The 13,914-nt window shown below is 39.4% G+C and overlaps 1 protein-coding gene across 2 annotated transcripts in view; it reads right to left on the bottom strand.

Annotated features, from left to right (window-relative positions):
- Positions 1-13,914, bottom strand: part of arid2.S (AT-rich interaction domain 2 S homeolog) — a 59,498-nt gene that overhangs the window by 22,042 nt on the left and 23,542 nt on the right. Inside the window, exons 4-10 of one of the 2 annotated variants that reach the window (XM_018255907.2) lie at positions 11,880-12,013; positions 11,538-11,756; positions 8,021-8,088; positions 6,272-6,338; positions 4,663-4,916; positions 4,089-4,185; positions 3,792-4,001 (exon numbers count right to left, since the gene is read on the bottom strand). In XM_018255907.2, coding sequence (XP_018111396.1) covers positions 3,792-4,001; positions 4,089-4,185; positions 4,663-4,916; positions 6,272-6,338; positions 8,021-8,088; positions 11,538-11,756; positions 11,880-12,013 — 1,049 coding nt within the window. The remainder of the gene's footprint in view (positions 1-3,791; positions 4,002-4,088; positions 4,186-4,662; positions 4,917-6,271; positions 6,339-8,020; positions 8,089-11,537; positions 11,757-11,879; positions 12,014-13,914) is intronic. The other variant, XM_018255908.2, reaches the window with a different exon arrangement.

Below are 13,914 nucleotides of genomic sequence, written 5' to 3'. Positions count from 1 at the left end.
CTTCATCAGCAGATCGTCCAAGTATGGGATCACTCTTATGCCCTTCAGTCTGAGGTCCGATAATGTTGCCGCCATTACCCTCGTGAATTTGTGGGGGGCTGACGATAGACCAAACAGTAGAGCTACAAACTGCCAGTGGTTCCCAGCTACGTAGAACCTCAGGAATCTGGGGATTTGGGTGAATGGGTATGTGCAAATATGCATCCTTGATTTCTATCACCGTCATCATTTTGTGCTTCTCCATCGACATAAGCACTGAGTGGATTGATTCCATTTTGAAGTGACAAGTCTTTTTTAGGTTTTTTAGGTCCAGCACTGGTCTGTAGGAGCCGTCTTTTTTGAGTACTATAAAAAGGTTTGAATCCTTATCTTCTGTCTGAGTTCGGGACAGGCTGTATAAACCCTGTCTTTGCTAGGTTTTGAAGAACTCCAAGAAATGCTTCCCGCTTGGAACTCACTAGACTTCGCCACACCTCCTGAAAGGCTCCTAAGCGTCCGCCTCAGAGTATCCCGCCAGGGGTGGGCACACCTTCAGGCAGAAGTGGTTTTGTCTTGGGATGGATTGGTGAATCCTTTGGAAGTGGTCCATGTGGATCCGTGCTTGCTATGGTATCTTTGACGGAAGTTAGAGCTGGGTTTCTCGGTCTGTGTTTTGGACCTCTGCCCCTGACGGAATGGATAAACGGGGGTCTCTTGGGTTTGCTTTGTGGAAGCAGAGTGCTCTTGTCCAACTCTGCCCCGAATAGTTGTTTTCCTAAAAAGGGTAGACTGACTAACAATCTTTTAGAAGTCAAATCAGCTGACCAGGTCTTCAGCCATAAGAATCTGTGCCGCTATTGATTGAGCTGATGCTCTGGCCACGAGCTTTGCTGCGTCCAGTGAAGTGTCACAGATGTAGGTTGTAGCGTCCGCTATTTGGATAGCAAGAGATCTGTCGTTGGATCCTCAGAACCCAGTAACTGTGCCACCTGTTCCACCAAAAACTCCATTATCTTAGCTACCCAGGAGATGGCGAAGATTGGTCTAAACGCCTTTCCTGATGCGAAGAAAATTGTTTTACAGAACCCCTCTAGTCTCTTATCAATAGGGTCCTTGAATGCTGCCGTGTCTGCTACCGGGATGGTGGTAGTCTTTGATAGTCTGGATACAGGTGGATCTACTGTTGTGTGTGGGGGGGGTGACCACAGATCTATGGAATCCTGTGGAAATGGGTAAGCTTGGGAAAAACGCTTAGAAGTCTGCATCTTGTGATCAGGCGTCTTCCATTGAGACTTAATGATCTCATCTAATTGATCACAGGCCGGAAAGACACAGGCCAACTTTTTCTGTCTCTTGAATATGTTCTTTCCAGTCTCAGTAGCTGAGACCGTCTTCTCGATATATGCCTGTATGAGACCTTCCACTTCCCCTTGTGTTCTGGGAATATCTGAATCCGGATCATGTTCTGAATCATTGCCGGTCATTACTAGTCCTTCCTTGTCTGAAGAGCTGTTCAACCCTTTCTGGGTTCAGGGGAAAAATCTGGTGGTCGTTTCGCTGTGCGCTTTTCCAGATTTTGAACTGGATTAGACAGGTGGTCTAGTACCTTATCTAAGGTCTCCGGTATGCTGGCTAGCTTTTGTAAGCCAAGCAGTGACAAGGAGAGAGCACGCATCAGTTCAGAGTCCGAACCCCCTAGAGAGGTGGATGCTGTGTGTGGAAGTAAGGGTTGGGTGTGGGTTGGAGGTTGAGCGGTATTGGGAGTAGGACTGGAGGAACTGATAGGCCTACATGCCGCACACAGTGGCTCAGCAGAAGGGTATTTATCCTTACAGCTTGCACAGGCATAGTATGAAATAATAGATGCCATATTATCTCCGACTATGGGGTTGGGCTTCCATGAGACTTTGTATGCCCTCTAGTCGTATAAGCTACTATGGAGTAATATGTAGCAGGGAATATGTGCCCAGAGCTCACCCGTACATTATATATAAACCCCCAGTGCAAATCGGAACTTCGGTTATTAGGGAGAGTGCTGCCTGATAGTTCCTGCAGTTTAGTGCAGCAGCGCAGTCACTGCTCTTGCCAGTCTTCTCTATTGCGTACCGAAGATGTCGGCTGTGTGCGCAAGATGGCAGAGGGGGGTGGCCTAGCGGCACGGGGGACAATGAACTGAAGGGGAAAATACCCGCTGTTGTAAGCCCAACAGTATACGCTTGCTCACGTTGTTCTGTGCAGCACTGACACCCAAGGGAAAACAGCAGCGCGTCGTGGGGTGGGGGGTAGGGAAAAATCCTTACCGTGTCAGCCAGAGTTTGTGCCCAAAAAAACTTTCCCTGTGTAGGAGTGTGTCCAGGCTGGTGCAGTCCTCTGTGGAGGAATGCCTCAGGGATGTGGGAGCTGTGCCTGCAGCCTCCGTAGAGCGGGAAGGCAAGGGCATAGATTTTTTTTTTTTTTTTTACAAACTGTCTGGCTGCTGAGGCACTGGAAACCAAGTTCACTGGCCCTAAAGTGGCATGATCCCCACCAAGTGCCCGTGTGTCTCCTTCTGAGGACACTAAAGAAACTGGAGATGGTAGGATGAGGCAGGGGATGAAGCCCGGAGCAGGAGCCAACTTTAACATCTTAGTGTCCACTCTCCAAGCTGCAGGAACTTCATCCCCATGGTGCCCGTGTCCTCCAATTTAGGTGAGAGAAAATATATAGATAACTAGCCATCTAATTTTTAGCAGCATTACTAAATCTGTAAAATGTTAAATGTAATCTGTAAAATTTTAAATGTAATGATGTCTGTTTAGAAAACAGACATGTAGACATGTTACCGTATATACTCGAGTATAAGCCGATCCGAGTATAAGCCGAGGTACCTAATTTTACCTATGAAAACTGGGAAAACTTATTGACTCTAGTATAAGCCTAGACACAACTACAGCCCTGTCTCCCAGCAGCGCACATTCCGCCAAAGAGACTCCCCCAGCGATCAACTGGACTTCTTTGCAAAGTTGATGGTGACAGAGAATTGTGCAGAGAGTGCTGTGTGATATTGCCATCACTGTTAATCTTTCGTATAACCAACAGAGGGTGCTGTGTGATATTGCCATCACTGTTAATCCATTATACAACCAACAGAGGGCGCTGTGTGATATTGCAGTCACTGTTATTCTTTCATATAACCAACAGAGGGCGCTGTGTGATATTGCAGTCACTGTTATTCTTTCATATAACCAACAGATGGCGCTGTGTGATATTGCAGTTACTGTTATTCTTTGATATAACCAACAGATGGCGCTGTGTGATATTGCAGTCACTGTTATTCTTTGATACAACCAACAGATGGCGCTGTGTGATATTGCAGTTACTGTTATTCTTTGATATAACCAACAGATGGCGCTGTGTGATATTGCAGTCACTGTTATTCTTTGATATAACCAACAGAGGGCGCACTGTTATTCTTTCATAAAACCAACAGAGGGCATTGTGGGATATTGCAGTCTCTCCCCAAGTGAACTGTTGGTATAGGAATGATTAAAAGTGACTGCAATCTCAGCTACTGCCCGCTGACCCGAGTATAAGCCGAGGTAGACTTTTTCAGCACATTTTGGATGCTGAAAAACTCGGCTTATACTCGAGTATATACGGTAAATGTAGAATAGTTACATTTTAACTAAAATACTATAGGTTATTAGGCTTGCCCAATACCTACAACTAATATTACAACATTTTTACAAATAGAAACAAAAATTACACTTGGAGCTTCACAAAATAAAATAGGTTAATAAAATAGCATTCAAAGGAGTTAAACCATTCCTCACCTATACTCCTTTCAACATTTGCAATCTTCACACATGCCACTTCTCCCAGTTCTGTGAGCATATACAGTACTTCGAGGGAAGATATTACAAGCAGCACATCCGGTAAAGTAAGATGACATATTATTTCCTTGTAACTATCTTGATCCACATACTCGCAAATAAGGACTGCATTATCTTCAGCCTTACAAAGATTGCCTAAAATTTCCATTCCTGCCATTGTTAGAAGAAAAAAAAAAGAATTATTCATGTTGCAAATAAGGGGAAAAGGACACAAAATCAAGTACAGTGATGCCTTACCCCTCATTTTTAGGAACCTATCTCTTGACATCAGACACTTTGTAATAGTGTGGAACATTAGGTGAGTGGTTTTGAAGTCAACAGGGTCTAACTGAAGCTGGAATTATAAACACACAAATATTATAATATTGCATGCAAAGAACAGTTTTTAGGCAATGTAGAAAATTACGCTTTATACATGACGAAATCACGTCTCACTGATACTGTGGACGATAAACATGTAATATATTTAAAAATGTGGTGCAAACACATGCGAGTCCCCAGTGGCTAATGAGAGATTTTTATTTTCTAAAATAAAACTTACAAGGGGTAATACATAATGATAAAGTTACAGCAACTGCACTTCTGACGTGGATGAAGAATTGCAACTCAGCAATCTCCTGTTCCCAGTCTAGTAAAACAATGCAACTAAAACTAAAATCTGGTATGAAATAATCAAGGTCCAATGGTGATCACTTTAAATAGAGAATTTTAAAAAATCTATACTGAATGTAAGTTTAAATATAATGTTTCTATGGATGTTTCAAATCTACCTTTTAACATACAATTTTACACATAACGTCAGCTTCATTACCTCTGCTGCAATATTTCCCAATGTGTCCAGCCCCAGTTGTCTTAACGAAATAAAGTGACTGTGAGCAGACAGTAACAGGAAACGCAGGCATGTACGGTTAGCTGCCAAAAGTTTAACATTACTTTCCTCAAAGGAAAGATTTCGTAAAATAACCGCGATCTGGAGAACACGCTGCCCTTCAATGTCATTAATGCCCGATTTTCTAGGAGGGTGAAATAAAGATTTCCACAAGGATTCTTGCGAGGAACCTTCTGCTGGTAAAAAAAACAAAAACAAACTTAAATTATTTGAATGCAGCCAAAACACCCAAAATTTATTCAAGACAAATCAAAATCTGTTGAAATTAAATTTCACTGGGCTGATGGCAAATAAACACAAAAGGGAAAACACCTCAGCAGTCAATTCTCTGGAAGTCAAAATGAACCAACACAAACCTATAAGCAGAAATAAAGAACCACATGGAAATTAAAGAGATATAAAATACACACTATGTTTACTACACTCTACAGAAGGTTTATTGTAAACATTACTTTTGTTATTGTTCATTTTCAGGATCTCTGAGGACCCTATTAAAATTGGTGGTAGACTTGTCTTAAAGGAATTGTTCAGTATAAAAGTAAAAACTAGATAAATAGGCTGTGCAAAAAAATTTTTGGAGGCTGGAGTGACTGGATGTCTAACATAACAAAACACAACACACCTTCCTGCTTTTCAACTCTCTTGGTTTCCACTGGCTGGTTACCCTGGTGACCAGGCAGTAACCAATTAGTGACTTGAGGGGGGGCACATGGGCCATAACTTTTGCTTTTGAATCTGAGCTGAATGCTGAGGATAAAATGCAGACTCACTGAACAAATATGTCCCATGTGGCCCCCCTTCAAGTCGCTGACTAACTCAGTTAAGAGTTAGAAAAGCTGAAAAGCTGAAAAGCAGGAAGTTGGATTCTGGCTATTCTATTCTATTATATTAGTCACTCCAGCCTTTATAGCTTACATTTTTGCCTAACTAACTGTATTAGAAACATTTTTTATTCATTCAGTTTTTATTTTTACACTGAACTGTTCCTTTAAACCAAAAGTCAATGCATCTATAATCTCTTCAGACAGGGCTTTGCTCCTCTTTCAGGGATGATTACCAGAATTAAAATTACCTTCAGTAAAGCTTCTTTTCATCCAAATAACTATGCCCACAATATGTATACCATGATATGGCACTACTTGTATACTACTACTGGGGTCCCAGATATCACTGTACTACAATGTAGCGTTGTTCAACATGTAATCAATGGTTAAAGAATACTGGTTGTACACTGTAGGAATTGGAGTCTTGGCTGGAGGAGATCGGACTCTTCATAAACAGGGAGAGCAATTAGGTTAATTCAGAGGGATGTGCACATACTGTTTTTAATAGCAATTACATTTGAAAACTATGTTAAAACGTTTTATATTTCAAGTATTTAGCTAGAATTCCCCTTTAAGCAAATGGCATTTGGGGTTCTCCGGTATAACTTGTGACAGTGATTGATGCATGTTTTTGTGATAGATGTGAAACACTGCAATCAGCATGCAAAGTGAGTATGCCAAAAAAAAAAAAAAAATTGAGGGCTTACCTTGAGTTGTACTTTTATCATATATAAGGTCACGTACTTCATTATCTTCTACAATATCCTTCCAAAACTAAAATGAAAAAACAAGCCCAATTATACGTAATTATAAATGTCCTTTAATAATTGTTTCTTTATAGCACCAATTCTCCTGTGAAATACAAATATATGCAATATGGTTAATACACATAGATATTTTCAGTATTATAGATATTCTGCTGCATGATGAAAGCATCAGGTGCAAGACATATACAACAAGGTGGACTGTGGCAATGCCAATGAGATTACGCTTTTCTTTTGTGTGTGATACTGGCACTGGTTTTGAAATTTAAATGCATGCACGCCACTCAGTTGTAAGGTTAAAGGGCAGGACTACACAGCCGATTCCGCAGCGATCCGGTGCGAAAAATGCCCGCGTCACGTCGGATGCGACAGAAAAAAGTTAAGTAATTCGCATTGTGTCGCTGCATTATTGCAATGCGACATGACTGTTGGATGCAGATGCTGCAACAATGCGACACAATCCGACACTGCCATTACTTACCTTGTTTCCGTCGCATCCGTCGTGACGCCTGCGATTTTGTGCAGCGCGGCGGAATCGGCCATGTAGTCCTGCCCAAAGGGATCTAAACCCTACAGTTACACTGTCCCACAGCGCCCCCTAGTTGCTAAAGAACATAATTATAGATTCAAGAAAAGTCACCAATGAGAATTCTACTGATTAAATAACCATTATAAATTCAAGACAAATGCTCATTCCCTTAGGATTCTCTTTCTCCTCCTGTAACCCACTCTCTCGGGAATTTGCTTTGGCTGTTGGCTTATGAGCATGCTCAGTTCTTCTCAACTCAGATTAATAAACACACCCTCCAGTCTAGCAGCCAATGAAGAGATGGCATTGCAGGTTCCCATAGAAACTCTTCTCTAGCTGTCTGCTCGTATTTTTAAATCCGAACCCCTCTCCTGAGCTCAGAGTAACCATTACAGTGCTCAATCCAAGCAGGACTCGTCATCATAGAAAAGTCTGCCTGTGTTCGCCTGCATTTTTCAATTGCATGAACTTTACATCGCATATGTGCTGTTTGCAGATATAAATGCACTGACAATATGTCTGAGGGAAAATGGCCCCCTGGTGAAAGCTATTTGTTTTAGGGAAAAGTAATGATGCTGGCAAACCGAGGGGGTATAAGCAGAACAAATAATGCCATTTGGGTGGAGGAGATGTGCCCAAATTATATACGTGGTAGGAAGATGTAGGCTTTACATGTCCTTTAAGAGGTGGACTGGAGGACTCTGGCGGACCTATGGTTTGAAAAATGTCTAAGTTCTCGTTTAAAGAGTTACAATAAAATATTACTGGTAAGGCTAATACATTTGTGTTTTCAAAAGAAGTAGCAACACATTGGTTTTGGTTTTGACGGAGTATATGCAGGGTAAAAATCATGGCCTACCCACTTTACTGACAATATGAAAACTTACAAAAAGGTGGTTTCGAGCTATTTTCTTTTTAATATGGTCTACCCGTGAAAAGGCCTGCCAGCTATTTGACACAGACCATGTAAAAGGTTTAAAACTTTTCATTCTTCTGATATCCACATTTACACATCATGGTAATGCATATTCTGATATATGGAGAAAGGCATGTCTATGACTACCTAAATTTTTATACTTGTATAAACAGCTGAAGTTTAATATATAAATATTTAATATATAAATTACCTGAACAAAATCATGACTATTTCATTTATAAATTACCTGTACAAAATCTCTGTCTGTTTTTTCCTTCCATTCATTGCCAAACACCGCTGAAAAAGATCCCAGAGCTAGAAAGTTTAAAAAAAATCATCAGTTTTACAAGTGCAGGGCAACATTACATACTATTGTCATTCCTTTCAAGCATTAATATTTTGGTGTTTCTGTTTCTTTAACGGCAGCAGAATTACAATTCCCACTTTTACAGTGTGCAAATCTGGTGAAAATGTTTTGTGCACTATTTTATGCCCTTACACCTAGCTACAGATAAAAATTACATTAAAAAGCAAAATTACTATATACAATGTAACATTTGTTTTCTGTAAACATTTTAAGAAAAAAATATATAATATACTATAAATATATTAATAGTATAAATATACATTTAATCCCCTCCCTTTAATTTTATATTACCCGTCTTTTGCTCCAAATTCAACTTAAAGGAAAGGGGAAATATGATGTAGAGTCACTGCGAAGAACTAATAATAAAATAAAATACAATCACTCATCTCTCTGTTTGGCACTGGAACCATTTTGCATTTACAAGCTAACAGAGCAGGGCTGTGCCAAGCTCATTTCTCATATTTTCCTTCTCACTCTGTTTTGCACTGGGCACATGAAATAGTGTAAGCCCTTCATCCCACAGGACTTCAATGTCACACAGGATATACTTTGGCATTATCACTGACCCTATTGAGTGTAAATGTGATAGGGACCATAGACTGCTAATATACAAAAAAGACAAAGTAAATAAAATGACAGGCCCTTGCTACAACAACAGGAGCAGAAAGCTGTCTGGATATGAGGATAAAGTTTAAATCATTTTAATGCACCAGTTTATGGTGTAGGGCTTGGGGATATAAAATTGCAGTAATTAACTTAAAGGGGTGGTTCAAAAGCAACTTTTCAATTGGTTTCCATTATTTTTTTTATACTTTTTATAATTATTTGCCTTTTTCGTCTGACGCTTTTGAAAACCAACTGCAAGTCTTCCCAGAATATCACTCTCTACATTATACTAAAAGTTATCTCAAAGGTGAAGAATCCCTTTAAAAGAGCTTAATTAAGTATTATGTAAAGTAGTATGTTAGCATTTGGCCCCTTCTTTCAAGCACATTGGTTTCAGGCTGTTTAGGTCAGTCAAATAACTTTGCACCAAGGTTTTGATACTGTGCCAAATATTCTTACAGTTGGATTGAGATTAGTGATGAACCATTGAAGCAAGTTCTTGTCCTTTGACCCAGGGCAACTTCTGTATCTCCTGTGTAACTTAGCTGTAATATTGCTAAACAGGACCGCTTTTCCACATAAACTCTGTGGGAAGGAAGTGTGGGGGGGGGGGGCTGATGAAGGACAGTGAATGGGAGCTTTTGTTTGTGGGGGAAGGGTCTCCCGAGGTTAAAGGACCAGTAACAATTTTTTTTTTAATTTGTTAGTATAGAAAAAAAAAAAAAAAACAAATTAAACTTTTAAATCGCTAAACCATTATTAAGAAATAACTTACCGAAACTCCGTTTACGCTCATCTTCAGAAAAGGCGACACGACCCATCATGCAGCACTCGATTACTCCTCCCTGGCTATCTCCTTTAAGGAAGGTAGGGAGGAGAAATCGAGCGCCGCTCAATGGATCGCCTTTTCTGAAGAGGAGCGCAAGCGGAGTTTCGGTAAGTTATTTCTTAAGACGTAGCGATTTAAAAGTTTAATTTGTCTTTGTTTTTTTTCATTCTATACTAACGAATTTAAAAAAAAAAAATTGATGTTACTGGTTCTTTAAGGTGAGTGTGTGTAAGCATTCACCTTGAAGACTAATCGGCCTACTAGCTGGTAGGCCAAATCACTCTCTTCTGGCCCAACAATCAGATAGAAATCAAGGCATATAAAGGCTAGATTCCTAGCCAAAACTTTAGTCTGCTTTAATACATATTTTTTTCACCTTTTAAGACCTGAGTTTGCGGACATAGTCTTTTTGCTTTATTATTATATAATAATATGGGTGTGTTAATGTGCATGCATTGTGAGAGCTTCACAACTTGTGTGCAATGTTTTCACTAGCCGTGTGTAATTTAATGCCTTAGAGTGAACATTACTAAAGAATTTGAACACCAAGGGGCACATTTACTAAGCTCGAGTGAAGGATTTGAATGAAAAAAACTTTGAATAAAGGTTTTTTTTGGCTACTTCGACCATCGAATTGGCTACTTTGACCTTCGACTACGACTTTGAATCGAACTAAAAATCGTTTGACTATTCGACCATTCGATAGTCGAAGTACTGTCTCTTTAAAAAAAACTTTGCCTACCTACTTCGCCACCTAAAACCTACCGAGCACCAATGTTAGCCTATGGGGAAGGTCCCCATAAGCGTTCTAGTCTTTTTTTTGATCGAAGGAAAATCCTTCGATCGATGGATTAAAATCCTTCGAATTGTTCGATTCGAAGGATTTAATCGTTAGATCGAATGATTTCTCCTTCGATCAAATGAGTTGCGGTAAATCCTTCGACTTCGATATTCGAAGTCGAAGGATTTTACTTCGATGGCCGAATATTGAGGGTTAATTAACCCTCGATATTCAACCCTTAGCAAATGTGCCCCCAAGTGTTTAATTGTTTTAAATAAAAAACTCTTCAACACAACCTGATTCTGCAGATCTAAATTGCTGGCAGAGGAAAAATATTTAGCCGTGGAAGCATTCATCTGGTTACATAAAGATAAATAGACAGAATGTGGAAACTCAATTTTTTGAATATCACTAGTGATGAGATAAAATTTTCATCAAGTTTTGCCGCAAAAAATGATGCCCATAGACTCTAATGGGTGAAAAAAAAAATAGTCACAGAATTTGCTGTGTATCAAAATAAATGTTGTCGGCCATAGACTTTGATGCATTTTCTGAGAATTTTGGCCGAACGGGGCAGATTCCCTCATAACTAAATATCACAAAAAAAGTTTGAAATTTCACTTCAAAATGGGTTAAAAATAAACCATTAAAGGGGTTGTTCACCTTTGTATTAACTTTTAGTATGATGTAGAGAGTGATATTCTAAGACAATTTGTAATTGGTTTATTATTTGTGGTTTTTCAGTTATTTAACTATTAATTCAGCAGCACGCCAGTTTGCAATTTTATCAGTCTGGTTGCTAGGGTCCAAGTTACCCTAGCAACCATGCACTGATTTGAATCCGAGACTGGAACATAAATAGGAGAGGGTCTGAATAGAAAGATGAGCAATAAAAAGTTAACAATAACAATACATTTGTAGCCTTACAGAGCATTTGCTTTTCAGATGGGGTCAATGACCTCGATTTAAAAGCTGGAAAGTGTCAGAAGAATAAGGCAAATTATTAAAAAACTACAAAAAAATAATCAAGACCAATTGAAAAGTTGCTTAGAAATGGCCATTTTATAACACACTAAAAGTGAACATTAAGGTGAACCACCCTTTTAAATCAATTTGACTTATAATTAAAAGGAATCATTATTTTACGGTTACATTTTAATTAAAATGTAAATCCCACTTACTGTCATCAAACACACCAGCATTAGCAAGCAATAAGGTGATAATTTTAGGGTCCTTCTCGAGCTGCATTACATGCTTGCTTTCATTAGACAGAAGCGTACACACGTTGATTGCAAAATCCACTTCATTTGGAAGTCCAGACAAAAGGGAGAGCACCAATTTATTGTAATCATTTGGAGAATTGAAGTCCATGGAAAGCCCATAACTCTGCCGTAAATAATCTAAAAAAGATGGTGTGGGACAGATGTAAAAACAAATCTGAGGTAAACCAAGGCAAGCTAATGTTTTGGCTAATATACCATATTAAAATTAAAATTCTACATGCAGATCAGAGAGTGACTTACCTGGCATAATGTGCTGCTGGTAATTGTATGAACATGGTATTGCACCAATTGGGAGTTGTGGTTTTAGATTCCCAGGCTGAACTTCATCATCATCTTCTCCAAAATGATGCACCTTTTCATATTTCTCCAAATAACTAGACCAGAAAAAAAAAGAAAATTCAAATACCCAATGACATACTTTATTAATAAAGGTGAATCTCACAACATTCTTAGTTTTAGCATTTGTCAGTTCAGTAGTGGTTTCAAAAACCTCAAAAACCACTAACATTTGACCTTTGATAAACAGGTCCCTTTGTAAGCAGTTCTGAGCATTAAAGCTTGGGCTGAACATACATACTTACATAGGGTTTTGTTATCGCTTAAGCTAAACATGGCAAACAGGGAAATGAAACTAATCCATGTCTGGTTTTTGCAAGGCAGATAATTAGAGAGAAAAATCAGAGACACTATGGCTTTATTGAGTTTTAAAACACAGTGCATCCGAAGTACTTCACACCTATTCATAAAAGTGGCTACATTCATTTTACATTTAACAAAAAAAAAACCCCATAAAAATATAGAATGGGTGGACTGGGATGCATGAATATTCCACTGAAGTTAAAGGACATGTAAAGCCGACATTTTCCTGCCATGTATATAGGTTGGTAAAATCACACCCACCCAAAAGGCACTGCATGTATCCTCTCCGTGTGCCAGCATCATTACATTTTTCTAAAACTAATAGCAGTTTCACAAAGGGCCATTTTCCCTCTGACGCATCATCAATGTATTTATATCTGCAAACAGCACATATGTGATGTAAAGTTCATGCAATTAAAGAGTGCAAGCTAACACAAGCAGAATTTACTATGATGACAAGTCCTGTTTGGATTGAGCACTGTAATGGTTACTCTGTGCTCAGGAGAGGGGGTCAGGATTTAAAAATAGGAGCAGACGGCTAGACCAGCTAGAGAGTTCTATGGGAACCAGCAATGCCATCTCTTCACTGGCTGCTAGACTGGAGGGTGTGTTTATTAATCTGAGTTCAGAAGAACCGAGCATGCTCCTGAGCCAACAGCCAAAGGAAATTCCAGAGGGAGGGAGCTGAGTGGGTTAGAGGAGATGAAGGAATCCTAAGTGACTAAGGGGATGCTGATTAACCTTTGAACAGGTGGCAGGTGTTTAAAGATTTCAAAGAGGCTCTTCAGTGATTACATTTTTCTGTGGGGGGTTTACATGTCCTTTAAAGGAAGAGTAACGTCTAAAAATGAGAAGAAGAAGAATGAAAATTAGCTTCAGAAAAATTAGTCATGGGGGCAGCCATTCAAGCACCCATTGTAGACTAGAGAGCATATCTGTTATCTGTTGTGTACCCTGTGCCTTTTCTACCTTTTCTTAGCATCACAGTAGCCTTTGATATTATGTGTGTCCAGGAAATCATCCAAGCCATTCTTAAAGGCATTATTAGAATCAGCCAGCACAACATCACCCGGCAGTGCATTCCACAACCTCACTGTCCTCACTGTAAAGAACCACCTACGTTGCTTCAAATAAAAGTTCTTATCTTTTTGTCTGAAGGGGTGGCCTCTGGTACGGTGATCCTCTTTATGGGTAAAAAGGTCCCCTGCTATTTGTCTATAATGTCCTCTAATGTACTTGTAAAGTGTAATCATGTGCCATCGCAAGCGCCTTTTTTCCAGAGAAAACAACCCCAACCTTGACATTCTACCATCATAATTTAAGTCTTCCATCCCTCTAATCAATTTAGTTGCACATCTCTGCACTCTCTCCAGCTCATTTATATCCCTCTTAAGGACTGGAGTCCAAAACTGAACTGCATACTCCAGATGAGGCCTCACCAGGGACCTATAAAGAGGCATAATTATGTTTTCATCCCTTGAGTTAATGCCCTTTTTTATGCAAGACAGAACTTTATTTGCTTTAGTAGCCACATAATGACACTTTTCAAATGAGCTCCCTCTAGCAAACAACTGCAGTGTCAAGCATGGAAGAGCATTAGACCACCAAGCAGATTTACCACACTTTTTGTGAAAAA

The sequence above is a fragment of the Xenopus laevis genome, chromosome 3S, assembly GCF_017654675.1.
Source record: "Xenopus laevis strain J_2021 chromosome 3S, Xenopus_laevis_v10.1, whole genome shotgun sequence".
In the NCBI taxonomy this organism is placed as follows: Eukaryota; Metazoa; Chordata; class Amphibia; order Anura; family Pipidae; genus Xenopus; species Xenopus laevis.
This window is presented reverse-complemented; position numbering and strand designations above follow the sequence as displayed.